The sequence below is a fragment of the Ornithorhynchus anatinus genome, chromosome 11 (assembly GCF_004115215.2).
Source record: "Ornithorhynchus anatinus isolate Pmale09 chromosome 11, mOrnAna1.pri.v4, whole genome shotgun sequence".
Classification (NCBI taxonomy): domain Eukaryota; kingdom Metazoa; phylum Chordata; class Mammalia; order Monotremata; family Ornithorhynchidae; genus Ornithorhynchus; species Ornithorhynchus anatinus.
This window is the reverse complement of record NC_041738.1, coordinates 32,473,106-32,488,757: the sequence shown is the minus strand read 5'-3', so window position 1 is coordinate 32,488,757 and position 15,652 is coordinate 32,473,106. Positions and strand designations below refer to the sequence as shown.

The 15,652-nt window shown below is 42.6% G+C and overlaps 1 protein-coding gene across 4 annotated transcripts in view; it reads left to right on the top strand.

Moving 5' to 3' along the window:
* GARRE1 (granule associated Rac and RHOG effector 1) overlaps nucleotides 1–15,652 on the top strand; it is an 80,671-nt gene that overhangs the window by 61,769 nt on the left and 3,250 nt on the right. For all 4 annotated transcript variants that reach the window (XM_029074862.2, XM_029074863.2, XM_029074861.2 and 1 more), the window contains 6 exons: nucleotides 2,955–3,052; nucleotides 6,364–6,489; nucleotides 7,255–8,264; nucleotides 10,396–10,561; nucleotides 11,573–11,710; nucleotides 13,912–13,990. In XM_029074862.2, the coding sequence (XP_028930695.1) occupies nucleotides 2,955–3,052; nucleotides 6,364–6,489; nucleotides 7,255–8,264; nucleotides 10,396–10,561; nucleotides 11,573–11,710; nucleotides 13,912–13,990 (1,617 nt within the window). The remainder of the gene's footprint in view (nucleotides 1–2,954; nucleotides 3,053–6,363; nucleotides 6,490–7,254; nucleotides 8,265–10,395; nucleotides 10,562–11,572; nucleotides 11,711–13,911; nucleotides 13,991–15,652) is intronic.

Sequence of the window (15,652 nt, the reverse complement as noted above, 5' to 3'; positions counted from 1 at the left end):
TAAAGTATTGGTGTTCATTATACTTCTAGCTGTAGTTGATTTCATGTGATGGCCAATTATGGTCTCTTTAGATTATTGTTCTCTGGGTGGATGTAGAGAGGAAACACCTGTAAAACATGAACAATAGCTGTCCAATGGACAGGAAGCCATTTCCAAAGGACCCACTGGGCTCGAGTGTGAGAAATATGTGTTGGCTGAACTTTAATTTTTTATTAGTCAAAGGTCAGAGAAGTGAATCATGAATAGATAAGAAGCTAAACATCCTTTGTTTTATTATGTCCAAAACAGTTTTGATTTGAATCGAGAGATGGCCATTTAGTCGAATATAAGAGTACTGTGAAAATTAACCTTAGCTCTTGGTGTGGTGCAAGGGCAAACTCTTACTTTCTTCTGAAGAGGAAGATTTTGATGAAGAGAATAGCAAAAAGAGAAAAGCTTTATCTGGGTTTGGAAAATATTCATTCATTCGATTGTATTTGTTGAGCGCTTACTGTGTGCAGAGCATTGAACTAAGTGCTTGGAAAGTACAATTCAGCAATAGAGACAATCCCTGCCCACAATGGGCTTACAGTCTAGAAAGGGGGAGACAGACATCAAAACAAGTATAAACAGGCATCAGTAGCATCAATATAAATAAATATGTCTTTATATTTATATTCAAATGTAAAAATCCACCCTTCTATTGTTGAATAATTTCCATGGCTGTGTTAAAGTGTGTCTAAAATGAGGCAAAAGTTCCTAGGCACCTCTAGACTACATAATTCATCTCATTCTTATTGTCAGCATTCTCTTCGATTCTGGCATAAGGGAACTTGTCCTCTAAGATATCTTTGGTGATATGAGCCCCCCTCAACCACTGTTGTAAGTTAATAGGAGAAATATATTCATATTGGTATGCCAGGACTCATAGAAATGTACCCATTTCTTTTAGGAACTATTAATCTGAAAACACAATTCTGGATTTGGTTTGCTACAGGGCTGGAAGAAATGGCTCGAGCACCGTGTATGGACGGTGTCAGATGCAGGAAGTGCTGCAGTGCAGGTTTACCTTAAAACATGTTTTTTGGGAAAACGTAACGTCCTAGTTATAGGAGAACTGGGTGCGTACTTACGGTAGATACACAGGGACTTCTGACTCACCGTATGCTGCGGAGAAGGGAAATGACACACTATGTGCATTCTTTTCTTATTTTTCCTCTGCCTGATCAGTAATTTTGAAATATTAATATGCTCCTTCAGTATAGCATATTGCATTCTCCCTCATTCCTTAATTTTAAATTGAAGTTTTCTAAAAGAAGGGTGTGTATGTAGAAAATGATGGAAAGCACATGAAATTGGTGACCTAAATTATATCTATGAATTTCATCAACGTATTAAAACTAAGCCTGAAAATGACTGATGTAAAAAGGTAATAGTGCCACCAAGATTTGGTGATATTGTTCCCAAACTACCAAGAGTTCTTAAAACGTGAATCAGGTGTTGGAATTATCTTTCAAATGTAGTCAAAGAGTTTTACTGGATTCATTGCTAATATTGGGTATTTTTTCAGCAGCTTTGGGGGGTGAGAAGTGTACCAACAAATGGACTAAACAGCACCAAAATGTCTGATTTGAGATTCAGGGAGCCAAGAATAGAGTAAGCTCCTTGTGGGTGGTAGGGATGTCTTTACCAACTGTGTAGCAATGAACTCTCCCAAGTGGGTAGTACAGTGCTCTACACTCAGTAAACACTCAGTAACTAAAATTGATCAGTTACTAGATTACTTTTTGTTTAGAACCTGAAGATTTACAATAGGGCAGTGCATTTTAATATCTTCCTCCTGCTAACTCTTTTGAAAAAGAAATCAGGGGATGGGGATTAAGCAATAATTTTTCACATGCGTGACTCAGTTAATGGGCTTGGCCATAAGTATTCCTTGCCCCTAGTTTGTGACTAGTCAGTTTTTATTAATAAAAATGCAAAATTCCAAAGATCCTTTGTTCAGTAGTATTTCTCGAGTACCTACTGTGTTCAAAATAATGTACTAGGAAAAGAAATAGAATAAAGCATGAATAAGATTTGGTTCTTGGCTTCAGAGTGCTCACAGTCTGACAGGGAGAATGATTTGTTATGAACATATGAGAAATTTGAATACATAAAGACTGTAATATAATTTAATGTGGAAAACAGGACATGGGTTCTAATCCCAGCTCTGCCACTTGTCTGCTGTGTGACCTTGGGCAAGTCACTTAACTTCTCTGGGCCTCAGTTCCCTCATCTGTAAAATGGGGATTAAGAATGTGAGGCCTATCTGGAACAAGGACTGTGTCCAACCCGACTATCTTGGCGCTTAGAACAGTGCCTGGCACATAGTAAGCACTTAACAAATACCATTATTATTAGTAGTAAACCCAGTAAGAGCACAAGAACACTGAGCTTGAAGGAACGTTATTGTTACAGAATCCAACAGCCACAATGAAAGTCTTCCTAATGTTAAAGGGAGTACCCTTCTCTCCAAATCATAGGCCATTTTCCGTTTTATTATATGCCAACACATATACTTTCATATATTTCAAACTTAAGTATTTGTTATCCATTTTTGCCATTAGGTCTACTTTGAATTTCTGTTTTGTAGGTTGAAGACCTGTTTTAGTATATCTTTTTTCAGGTTGATTTTTCTGCTGCTGCTGTTGTTGAATTTTAATTTGAATGTTTGGCATGGAGATTTTGAATGAGATGATTGGCTCATTTGTTTCTCCAAAATATAACCAACATGACTCTTGTGTTGTGCTCTCTCAAACACTTAGCACAGTGCTGTGCACACAGTAAGCACTCAGTAAATACTATTGATTGAGAACAAGACCTCACATACAATGAGTTAGTTGGAAACCAATAATCTGTATTTTGTGCGGAGAATCAGGTGTCTAATTTCAAAGATGTTATGGAAAACAAATGTATTTATTTTGTTTTGCTAGGTGGTGGTTGATACAGCACAAATTGAAAATAAAGAAGCATATGCTCCCCAAATTAGTTTAGAAGGTTCCAGAATTGTGGTTCAAGTTCCATCTACTTGGTAAAGTTGCACTTATGGTGATCTTTTTTTTCCTAATATGGGGGAAGATCTTTATTGTAATGTGTCTAATTCATTAAATAGATCTGAATGTAGCTCATGGCTTTTCCTTCGTGAAAGGAAGACTTGTACTATTATAGCTTTGAAAGATAGCAATACAGAGGTTTGGGCCACTGAGAATAATTTTAGTGCTTATAAAGTGCATTTGGTGCATCTCTGGAAAGTAATTTTGCATTTCTGTACAAGGAGTTTAGGAAATTTGCAAACAAGCCTAATCTGCTGCTGCTTGAACTCACAGCTTTATAATAGGTAAACAGCAGAACCTGTCACCTTTCAAGTCTTGTCCCATAGCTATGAATAGAACCTAGGACTCCTGAGTCCCATTTGCCTGCTCCAGCACCCTGTGACTCCACTTTTCACTTCTTCAGCAACAGAGCACCCGACACCACAATGACCGAGTTAGAATGGGCAGTTTAGAGGCATGGAAAATAGGGGTAGAAAAAGACAGGTGAAAAAAAGAAAGTTTAAGTTCTTGCTCTTGTGTTAAATGATCTTTCGGGCCGGGGGGGAGGGGATATAAGACAAACCCAGGTTGTCACCATCTGGGGCTGGTTCAAAGTCCTTTTGTTAGTTTGGGTTCCTCACGGTCCTTGGATTTGCCATCACTTACCTGATCCAAAACTAACAGTGATATACTGTCACGATGCTGGGGTGGCTGGTCCCCTATCCACCTGGAGTTGGGTTTACCCATTGATCACTCCAGGATGGTTTCAGTGCTGCTCTCTTGGAGCTGCTTTAAATAGATCGTGGACCTGTAGCCTCCAGTGGATTACTAGAAGGAGAGGTTTAGAGGTGTCAGAACATATCCAACCGTGCAGTTGAATGTCAAGTAGGGCAAACATCTGGATCTAAAGGGAAATCTTTACTTATGTTCTGCAGGGATGAAGTGCAGGTCAAGTCAGCAAACAGGTTTGTAGGGACAATGAGTTCGAATTGAAACTTTTCTTTTGGCAGGCTCAATGGGATGAGAGAGATGTTATGGAAAGGAAGGCACTTTATCTAGAAATAGGGTGAAACCTGCTTCTGAAGACCCCATGTAATTTCAGAAAGAGTAATCTCTGACAGATGGCCTTTGAAGATACAATCACTATAGTTTGTACTTTATAATCACCAAAATCCTTAGTAACAAATGGTATTTAATTTTTGATCCGAATCAACATTTTAAACTTTGCCCAGCCACTGTTTATTGGGAACTTTAAGGCTCTTTTTATGCACAATGTAAAGTTATTTTTTCAGGATTGCCCTAAACTTTATGCAACAGAGGGGAAAGTCTTTACCTGAATCTGAGGTCTTTAGGGGAGCTCCCCCTATTGTTACATTTTTGGTAAAGCAAAGAAAATTTGATCAGATCCTTTGCTGTGGTGGCGCCAGGCACTGACTATGCTTAAATAAGCTTTTAATAAGTGTTACTTTTAGCCTGGATGAGAACAAGTCTCCTTTTCCTTTCCTTTCAATTTTCTCTGAAGCGTATGAAGGTTTTTGGGTTAAATTTTTATGCTTGATCTCTGTCACTGACCTGCTGCTGGTCGAGAAGAGGAGCAGGCACGTTGTTATTTTGTGTATAGCATGTCTCCTCCTCTATAGATTCAGTTATTAAAGCTTAAAGGTTGTGTTATTCCTTTTCAAAACTTATTTTCATCATTACCGGAGAGAGCCATCCCCCGGGTCCCATTATTTTCTTTGCTCTTATTATTTTTATTATTATAAACTATTTATTAAATGCAGTAATGAGTACAAAATTATCACTCCTGTGCTGTCAGAACACATATTCTAAGGAAACACTTTTTTTTGTATAAAGTTTTTGGCCTGTGATTGCTCATAATTCTTTACCCTCAGATTCACTAATCCCACCCACTGGTAAATCTAAGGTATCTCACAAAAGACTTCCCAGAAGAGTTAGATTTTGAGAGAAATGCAAAGAAAAAAGTTGGAAGGTGGAAAAAGAAAGTATCCTGAGGATGTACTCACAATTAGATGGAGCAAACTAGTAATATGAAGGCGTGTGGGGAAGGGGTGAAGAGTTTGAGTTAGGGGGTAGAGAAAACTCCATCATCCACAACTTTGTGTTTACTGAGCACTCAGAAAAGGTCAAACTGACTCTAAAATTCGTACCAGGAATCTCAGTAGCAGATTGATGCGGTCACAGAGTTGATGTTGGGGAAAGGAGTTTCTGAGGAGCAAACTCCCTCTTCTACCCCCACAAACCCTCCAGGAGTTTGTTTCACTGTCGTTTGAAGATTCAGCAGTGGTGGATGAATTTTAATAGTAGTCTCCTGTTGTTCTTTTTGTCTGAGTTCTTTTTACTGGTTTGCCAAAATAGATCTGGTAATCCCAGATTGGTGGTGCCTAAGGGGCAGTTGTCACCTTTTGCTGTTTGCTTTTCTGGCCTGCCATTCTACTCAGGAATTTTTATGTAGCCGTCATTCTGGCTAAGAAATTCTGGAGCGCTTTGGAATTGGAACAGAATACCACATCTGTAGAAGCTCCATTTAGAAATTGAAACTTTCAAGACGACTACCAAAATTCTGAGTGTGTACTGGTCATTTGCTGTCAGTAATATAACAAAACTTAAATCCATCAGCCCCTATTGTTGTGGATGCGTATTTGAATGAAAATACGTACAAAGTATATTATTGGCAAAACACTACAACAAGTAAGATTTCGAAATATAGTGTAGCAAAAAAATTTTGCAAAGGCAATTGCTAATGTAAAGAATAGAAAGAAACGTTTCTTCTGTGTGGTAAGTAGGAGGCAGAGTGGAATTATGGAAAGAGCAAGAGGCGCTGGGAATCATAAAACCTAAATTCTAACCTCAGTTCTTCCTCTGGCCTGCTGAGAGATCTTGGGCAAGTCACTTAATCTCTCTGGGTCTTAGTTTCTTTACCTGTAAAATGGGGGTAATCTTTACTTTTCCCTACTTTACAGGTATGTTGTGAGGACAAACATGAGACAAGTAATTTGAGAGTGCTTTGAAAAACCAAAAGCCTTGTGTAAAATACAAAATACTGTCTTTGCGAGCTCAGTTCTCCCTGGTAGCTGGGGAATATTTTGGAGGAAGTATTAACTTTTGCAGACTAGTGAGTGCATATCTGCATACATTGCTGTAATGTACTCAGATTTTCCCTTGGTCTGAACGAGTCAGTACTTCTTTCACAGTATCAAACTTAACACCAGGGAATAAACTTAAGTTCTGGAAGAATTGGACTCAGCCTGGTGATGCAGTAAATAATCACAATACCAATTCCTTTAAATAGGTGTCTAAAGGAAGACCCTGCAACCATGTCTTTACTGCAGAGAAGTCTTGATCCAGAGAAAACTTTAGGACTGGTGGATGTACTTTATACAGCTGTTTTTGACATAAACAGGTGGAAAGAAGGAAGGTATGTTCTGAGAAGCCAAAACACAAAATCCCATTTTACTTTAAAAACCGGCCACTGGGCTTTAGAGTTCTGCATCATTGAAGTTTATGTCTGCTCCTGGCGTTTGGTATCTCTGAATATAGGAGGGTGATATTTCAGTATCTCTACAAATGGACACTATCCTGTAGTACTCTGAAATTTCTGAAAGATTTAAAAACAAGCCTCAGTGAAAACAAATTTTGCTGGGCTTTTGAAATGCAGTCCAGAAAACTTAAAGATAATATTCCAAGCTTGGTTTGGCAACCAGATGTCCAATTAGTTTATTGAAAGGCCAGGTAATAATTCGAGGCCTATGTTCTGCCTATATTTACCCTTATCTCTCCCTTGCATCCCAACGTCTTCGCTTTTCCTCTGTTCTTTAAAATGCCCTCTTCCTGTTTGGCTTTCTAGTCCTGTTTTCCCTGGCCGAACCTGTACTCTGCTCTAATTGACTCTTTGGGGGCCAAGAACCTAATCTTCTGATTTGTGGTCTTGAAGTTCATTTTATTCCCTGCAGTTCTTTTGTAGCTATACAATATTCAGGGGGTGTACTTTAAAAAAAATCACCTTTTCTTATTACAGAAATTTAGGGGGAAATTGTGGACTTTACTATGAGCTAAAAAGAGGAGTCAATAATTCCTGAGGTCTGTCAAACAGGAAGAGTTTGGGCTTTATTGGTAAATGTTATATTTATGTTCTGAAGCTCTATTTTTGAAGCCATTTTTGACACATTTCCATTTAAAACAGAGAGCAAGCTCTGCCCTGTATTCAGATCCAACTTCAACGGGAAATTGGTGATTTTGGGAATCCAGTTGACATGCCATCTGGAAATGGAAACAAATCGTCAGGCGGCCTGCAAAAGACTTTCTCGAAACTGACTTCACGTTTTACAAAGAAAACTTCTTGTACCAGTTCAAGCAACACTGCGAGTTACTCTATCCCGAATACACCATCCAAAAATGTCTTCGTAGCCAACAGCTCAGAGGAGAAAGCTAAAATGCCCGGTAACCTGGACACAAGGTTACAAAGCATTCTGAACATTGGAAACTTCCCTCGGACTATTGACTCATCCCAGGCAGCCCAGAGCCCGGGTAATCAGTTGGTGAATGGCTTTCTCATTGAAAGGCGTGAGAACTTCTTCAAAGGGGAGGATAGCAAGGACGACAAAGGCATGAATTTACCAACTGACCAAGAAATGCAGGAAGTTATAGACTTTCTGTCTGGCTTTAACATGGGCAAATCGCAGCAAGCTTCCCCGTTGGTGAAAAGGCGGAACTCTGTGGCGTCTTCTTCAGCAGCTGAACAAAAATCAGGAGCAGCGCAGCAGCAGCCGCCGCCGCCACAATGTGTTTCTCATACCTCTTTGCATCCTTCTCAGCAAGGGTTGTCACAGCAACAGCAACCCCAGAAACCGCAGCAGCAACAGATGCAGTATTTCCAACATCTCCTCCAGCCCATTGGGCCTCAGCAACAGCAGGCCCGAGCGCCGGGAAAATGGCTAAACAGTTCTTCCCAGCAGCCAGCGCAGGCGGTTGGGGCCGGATTGCCTCCTCTTAGCCAGTGGAGTAGTCCCGGCCTTCCAGACCTCAGCTCTGATTTGTACAGCTTGGGCCTCGTGAGCAGCTATATGGACAACATGATGTCAGAGATGTTAGGACAGAAGCCCCAAGGACCTAGAAATAATACGTGGCCAAACCGGGACCAAAGCGAAGGAGTCTTTGGGATGCTTGGAGAAATTCTGCCATTTGACCCTGCAGGTACGTATAGGGTGCTTGTCCTTCGACTCGCGGCGTTCCGCCCTGTTGATCGAGCCTTTGGTGAAGAACCAGTTAGTCAACCGGTCTCGCTTAAGCCTCTCCGCTTGTGCGCTTGGCCTGGCCATACCCTGGCAGTGGACAGACAGGGTTGAAGGACTGACTGTCCCTGCCTACACACCCTCCTTGACCAGCGTGGCCAGGGCAAACTGCCCGAGCACAGGGCCCAACCCTGTGTGCCCACTGAACCCTGTCTGCCTCTCTGCTGATGTAGAGCCATCGGAGGAGGTTGGGTTGTTTTCGATGCAGCCTCCACAGCTATTTTCAGGCAGGATGTTGCATTTGGACTTGTGTTGCTCGTCCCTCATATACCTGCAGAACATTTGGTTCTAAATTTCTTTCAGCTTGAGAAGCATCAGATTTCTAAGTATTGTTGCTCACTGGTTTTGGGGGTTTCCAAATGAACTATGTAATGGGTGAACTTTTAAAATTGCTCTGTCTTAAAATGTAGAAGAAAAGGATGCTGACTTCAGTTAAAGGTTTCCATAGACTGCTTTCAAAAGGAGGTTTCCATTTCCATTAACTTCGAGATAAAATAAATTGTCCTTTGTCTTCTAAGATGCAGTTCCAGGCTTTCAGTGGTTGATAGACATTTTTTATTTTGATGGAGAAGAGGGTGTTTTCAGGAAGACTCGGTGGAAAGAATGCCCGACACCCACAGTTTTGGTGGGCAGCAAGCTGGAAAGGAAATTAACCTGGCAGTCTGTCCCATGGTGGTGATGCGCTATTTGAGTTAGGGTGGTTGTCAGCAACTTTTTGTTTTCATTTACTAGTGAGACCAGGTTTGAAAGCTAGATCAGTAATTCATATTTAGCTATCCTTATTTGGATTAGCTACCGGAAATCCTAGGGATATTGTTTAGAAATAGATTCCAGCCCTCTTTGGTAGAAGGCTAATTCGGTAATCCTAGCATTGTAGGATTAGAAGAGGTCATCATCTTTCTCCCTTGCCCGACTTTAACAACAGAGTCATTCAGTGGGGTTTATGGAATGCTTACTATGTGCAGAGCACTGTACTAAATGCTCGGGAGAGTTCAGAACAACGCTATTCCAGTTAAATGAGAATTTACCCAATTTTTAAAGCCTTCCAGCAGAGGAGTCATCTACCGTCTCTCCCTGAGCAGCCCTTTCTTCTAACATTTAACAACCCTCATTGTCTGGATGTTGTGGGTTTTTTTTTGTCTAACCAACTCTCTCAAGCTACATTTGAAACTCATTTTCCTCATAGTGGAGATGGAGTACCTCTATTGAAGAAATCCTTCTTAAGAAACTGAGAAAAGAGCATTATTAAATTGCCCCTCAGCTCACTCTTCTCCAAGCTGAAGAATCTCTTTCCTTTAACTTTTCTTCTGGTTAATCATCAGTGTGACTCTTCAGTGTTCTCCCTGCAAATTCCTCACACCCGGCTTTTTCAATGTGGAACCAGACCTGAACATGAAATTCTTCTAAAGGCCTTACGAGTATTTAATACAATGCATCTATTTTCTATTTATGTATGCTTTTTTTTCTAACTATGGCTGACTTGGAGTCTAATTAGACCCTTGGATTTTATTTTTCTCCTATGCACATAGTCATTTCCTATCTTGTGCTGGCCAGTTTGATTTTTCCTCTCCAATAATATTACCCTGTACAGGTCCCTTCTGAACTTGAAAGTGCATCAGATTGCTTTTTCCATTTTACTGAGGATTTCTTCACTATTAACCAAGGAGTAGGTCACCCAGAAAGTTAGCGAGCCTGCTTTCTGTTTCCTCATTAAGGGACATGTTAATAACGAGGAATAGGGACCACCTCCATAGTGTGAGTGTCCCCCCGGCCCAGCGGTCTCTGAGCCACTGGTAGCCACTCACTCCATCTGACTTTATTACCAGCCTGTTCTTATCATTTTCCAGTTACACGTTTCCTCAGTCCTGAGGGTTGCTTCCACAGTGGTTCCTGACTCCCGACTGCTTTTCATTCTTTGTCTTTTGCGGGATGAGACGTTCAAGCTTAAAGGCTTAAGCGGGGGATGAGGGCAGGGGAAATAGCTGAATATGGCAACCTCTGACTTGACTGATGGAGGTTCTTTTCCCATCCAGTTGGCTCTGACCCAGAATTTGCCCGGTACGTGGCTGGGGTCAGCCAGGCTATGCAACAGAAACGGCAAGCGCAGCAGGTCCGTCGCCCAAGCAACGCACGTAGCAACTGGCCTCTCCCCGATGATCCCCACCGAACCTGGCCTTTTCCTGACTATTTCACAGAAGGGTGAGTGAGGGGGGGTGTCGATCAGTGGTATTTTTTGTGTGCTTACTGTGAGCAGGACACTGAACTAGGCGCTTGGGTAAGCGCGCCTATGACATATACCTTCCCTTCCCTTAAAGAGCTCAGAGTGTACGGGGGAGACAGATGTTAGCATAGATTAGCGATAGCCTGGGTGTGGGGGACCACAGTCTCAGACTTGGCACGACAGTGAAAGAAAGATTCAGAAACAATCTCTTGTGCTTGGAGACCTCAGAATTTAACCCTCCCCTAGATTTACATTTACAGTGTCCAGTTCAGGGCCAGGGGCTTGGTGCACTCCTCCCCCGCCCCCATCCCCCGGGAATATTAAATAATTATTTCAGTGGTGGTAGTCCGCAGCCTGGATAAGCCCAAAAAGCATCGTCTGGACTATATTTTTCTCATTTTTGGATTGCCATGTTATATTTTACATATTACCACACTAGAAATCAGATATAACATGAAAAAATAGAAGTGTGACATGCTGAAAATGAAATGCAGACTACACAGTCACCAAGAATGATGGACAAAGTTATACGGGTTACTATATAATAATTTTAGACTATGGGAATGCTTCCACCTTGCCTGGCTTATACCCTAAATACTGACCCATAAAACAGATTCATTTTTATCTTAAAACAATAGGAGCACCAAACTCTTCTTCCTCTTCCAATAAAGACTCTTCCTATTGTCTTTATTAAAATAAAGATGACGGTAGTCTCAAACAGGTTGCATAACCTACTTTTAAGAACGCACTTGTAGTTCCCACTGTAACTGAATTTCCAAATGTCAGAAGCAACAGGTCAGCTTTCTTCCGCATAACTGAATAAAGGCTTCCAGGCATTGGTAGCTAATACACATCAAATTCTGGCCCAGCTCTGTTGAATGGAAGTAGATCGGGAAGGGAAAAGTAATTTTGCCCTGGGTTTAATAGTTATCAGCTCGTGAACTTGTCAGCGTGAACATGTTGATTAATTTGTATCTCTTGGATTTCAGTGATGTCATGAACACTAGCTGGTCAGGTACTCAGGGAGACTCTGCCAGCTCAAGTGATGAGACGTCCTCTGCTAATGGAGACAGTCTGTTTTCCATGTTCTCAGGGCCAGACCTCGTTGCTGCTGTTAAGCAGAGAAGGTAAGCCAAGACTGATTCAGTCCTGAAGAGAAGCAAAGCGGTTAGAATTATTTTCCTTGGCCTTTTGGAAATTGAAAAGGCGGAAGGCACCGTTTTCTAAAAGATTACTTTTATAGGACTGATTTTCCCCTAAATGTCCTTTGACAGTGTAGACACAGGTGCCCACTATCTTCAGTGGTGTTCAGGGTCACTAAGGAAGCTCAGACTTCTGTGGTTCTTTCAACCAGAGAACAGTAGGCTTTAAGGACATGTGGGAGCACTGTGACATGATTGGGGTTAGTTTGCAGGGTATCTGCCTTGGCTGCAAGGTTTCGGCGAGCCCTTTGGAGGACAGGAGGGGCAGATCTGCTTAAAACCCAACCTGCCGCTACTCAGTCCTGCTCACCGAGCCCATTATTTCTAACCCAAAGGCTGCATGGGCGTTCTGTGCTCCTGCCCTCAGGCAACCCCAAAGAACTGGTTAGAGCACCCTTCTTACGACCTGGCCGGCTACCCTTTTGGAGACGTGTCTTCCTGTGCACAATGCCCAGTTATTGAACATCCCTGTGGGCCTTCCTCCCCGGTCCAAACCACCCAGGGGTGCGGGGACCGTCACCAGCGGAAGCAAACGTGACAGGGCGGGAGCGGAACCCGACCTGCTTCCCGGGGTTTGTCCAGGGTCGAAAGGGGACCGGAGCGGATGAGGTAAAAAGAAGGCTGAGTCCATCACCCCCTGACCCTCTATGCAATCCTGTGGGGCCTACTTCTCTCAGTTCTGCAAATTATATTATCCTCACCCTGGTGGAGAGGGTAACAGGTTGTGGTTAGGCTGGTGGGTGATTTCTGATCAGAGTTAACACAGTAGAAATAGGAAAATCCAAATTTACCAAAAGCAATCTGAAAATGATGTGCAAACCCTAGGAAGACATTTTAAGTCTGAGGGAAGAGCTATGGCCGTTCTCTTCTGAGAAGCAGTGTGGCCTAATGGGAAGAGTATGGTCCTGGGGGTCAGAGAACCTGGGTTCTAATTTATAGCTCTGTCACCTGCCTGCTGTGTGACCTCGGGTGAGTCACAACTTCTCTGTACCTGTCTCCTTATATGTAAAATGGGGATAATATCTTACTCCCTCCTAGTTAGACTGTGAGCCCCATGTGGGATAGGGACTGTGTCTACTCTGATAATCTTGTATCTACCCTAGTGCTTAGTAGGGCTTGACACATACTAAGAGCATAACAAGTACCATTGGGGGAAAAAAAAACCCCAACAACCACAAGTGCTTTCTAGGTGCAAGACTCTAAGATAATAAAAGAGCAAATTAAGAGCAGGTCCTTGGCCAGCAAAAGTACTCCAACTTAAGTGAGGGAAGTTCACCTGCAAACAAGGGTAGTTCACAGTCACCTCGGTTTTAAACATCCAAAAAGTTGGGAGGGCAGTTTCTTGTCTGCCCTCTTGTCCTTGACCCCTTGACCACAGGCTTGACCCCTGTGGTGCTTGATGGGAAGGGGAGGCCGGTCCTTTGCCAATCCCTAGGGTCCCGGTAGAAAGGACTGCACTAGGGGATGAGACAAATGGCAGATAACAAGTGAATGAAGGGGAATTACAAACCCAGGTCCTCGTGTCCTCTTTTGTTTAAAGAAACCCAAGTGATTAAGTCTAGTGATCCCTTCACTTCTCTCAGCTGCACAAGTGCCTTCTACAGCGGCCAAGAGCCGGCCTGCATTTCCTTCCCGAGTCATCGAAGGATACTTGTCTCTTCATTTTAAAATCGCACCTGGAATTTCACAAGGAGTTAGACTATAATGTCGCAGTTCAAATTCAGCCAAGGTATTGCTGCTAACTCCGCCTTCTTGAAGTGCTTTCTCTAGGAAATTGAAATGTCCACATCGAGCTAGTCTGTCTTCCATCTATGTCGGGGGAAAAAATACAAAAACAGTCTAGCAGCGCTGTGACCGCTGACCTCATGACAAAGGACTGGCTATGGTATAAAGTCACCTAGTGAATCTGAGGTTGAAGGGTGATCTTCCATCTCAGTAGTGACCCCCTCTAGTCCCGTTGAAGCAGTAGAGATTTGGTGCCTTCCTTGCTCAGGTATGCATATACAGCTGCTACTGAAAAACAGAGCCTTGCGAGGAGAGCTGTCAAAATCCCCACCAAAGGGAAGTCCTGGAAAGACATGTAATTACAGAGTGTGACGGAGTGTTGTTTTTTCACCCCTTTACAGAAAACACAGTAGTGGCGAGCAGGAGACTGGCACGTTACCTTCCCCTCCGCTTCTTACCACGGTAGATGACCTTAGTCAGGTATGGTTGCAAGTACCCTCTTTTGTCTAAAAGTTTTTTTTTTTTTTCCAATTCCTTGTGGAAGTTTTAAGAAGGGATATCTTTGGGGGAGATTCAAAAGTTAAGCTCAGATTTCACTTAATTGTGGTCCAAATCTTGGCTTCCTATTTTTATTTTAAATAAACCAGAAGTGGCTATTTGAGAGCCAAATAGGGGAAGACATCAATTTGAGAAGGTTGTCACTTGGGCTCCACCCCTCAAGAGTGATGCATTTGTTTTAACCAGATGTATGCAGGAAAACCTGATCCAAGTTTTAAATTGTTTCAACTATGAAATCCTGATCAGCAGGCTTCTATTTGTATTAGGTGAGCTATTAAACAAGATGTGTTACATTAAACACTGGGCCACCTTAGCAGATTTTGCAGTAGTCACAAGAAAACCCAGCTTTTCTATCAGATCTTGCCCAGTTTGAACTCGACCCAGTGTGCCCTGCCTGAGCCCTTATGAGGCTCTCCTCTAAGTCCACGGCCAAAAAGAGACCATTTCCATCGGCTTTAAGCATCCTAAGTAATCTCACTGATCTACTACAGCCACCCAATCTGCACATTTCTCTAACACCCACCTACTCTCTGCACCTTGATCTCACCTATCCCATCACATGCCCCTTGCCCAGATCCTCTCTGGCCTGGAACACCCTCTCCCTTCATATCCGACACTCTCCCCACCTTCAGAACCTTCTGAAAAATCACATCTCCTCCAAGAGGCCTTCCCTACCGTCTGTTCTGCTCATGTATTTGGCTATGTACCCCTTTAGCACTTTGAGACTCACCCCAGCCCCACCCACAGCATTTACTTACATATCCTTAACCTTTACGGTTTCCCCTATCTGTAATTAATTTTAATGTTTGGTCCCCCCATAGACCATAAACTCCTTGTATAACCGTATTATACTTTCCAAGCACTTAGTATGACTTGATTGACCCGCTATTCCCCATTTAGATATGGGACTATCCATCTACAAATCCCAGCAATCTGTTCTCCCTTCCCCTTAGGCAGTGAGCCTCCTGTTAGACAGGGATTTTGTCTGATTTTCTTGTATCTGCCCCAGCACTTAAGTAGAGTGTTTGACACACCGGGAGCACTGAACAAGTACTACCATTCACATCATTATTATTAGATGCAATGTCATCAGAGCAGAAAGAATTCCCATTTTACATGGGCTCTTGATCTGTCTTATTCCCATTTTGCAAGTGAGAAAACTGAGGAACAGAGAGGTTAAGTGATTTGCCCTGGGTCTCCCAGGACACCGGGGAAGAACTGGGACCAGAACCCAGGTCTCCTGACTCGGTCTCTTGCTCTTTAGAGTAAGCCTTCTCTGACAGTTTTAGTAATGAGGCAGTGTAATAGACCCACTTCTCCCATAATGCAGGAGTCTGTGTTCACGCAGGTCCCCGCTTTAAGGAAAAGGAATTGAAATATTCATCTGGTCCGATGCCACGGCAGCTGTCATGTGTCCAAATCGGCTCATTTTTAATCTGACAGATGTTCGCTAATAGCATTCTACCCCAGAAATGTAGCGAGAGATCCACTTTTTGGCAGGACGGAGAAATGAGACTGAGGGTCAAGAGACCTAAATCTAAGACCAGGCTCCGAGATCGGGGGAGGGAAACGGGTGGCTAGGGT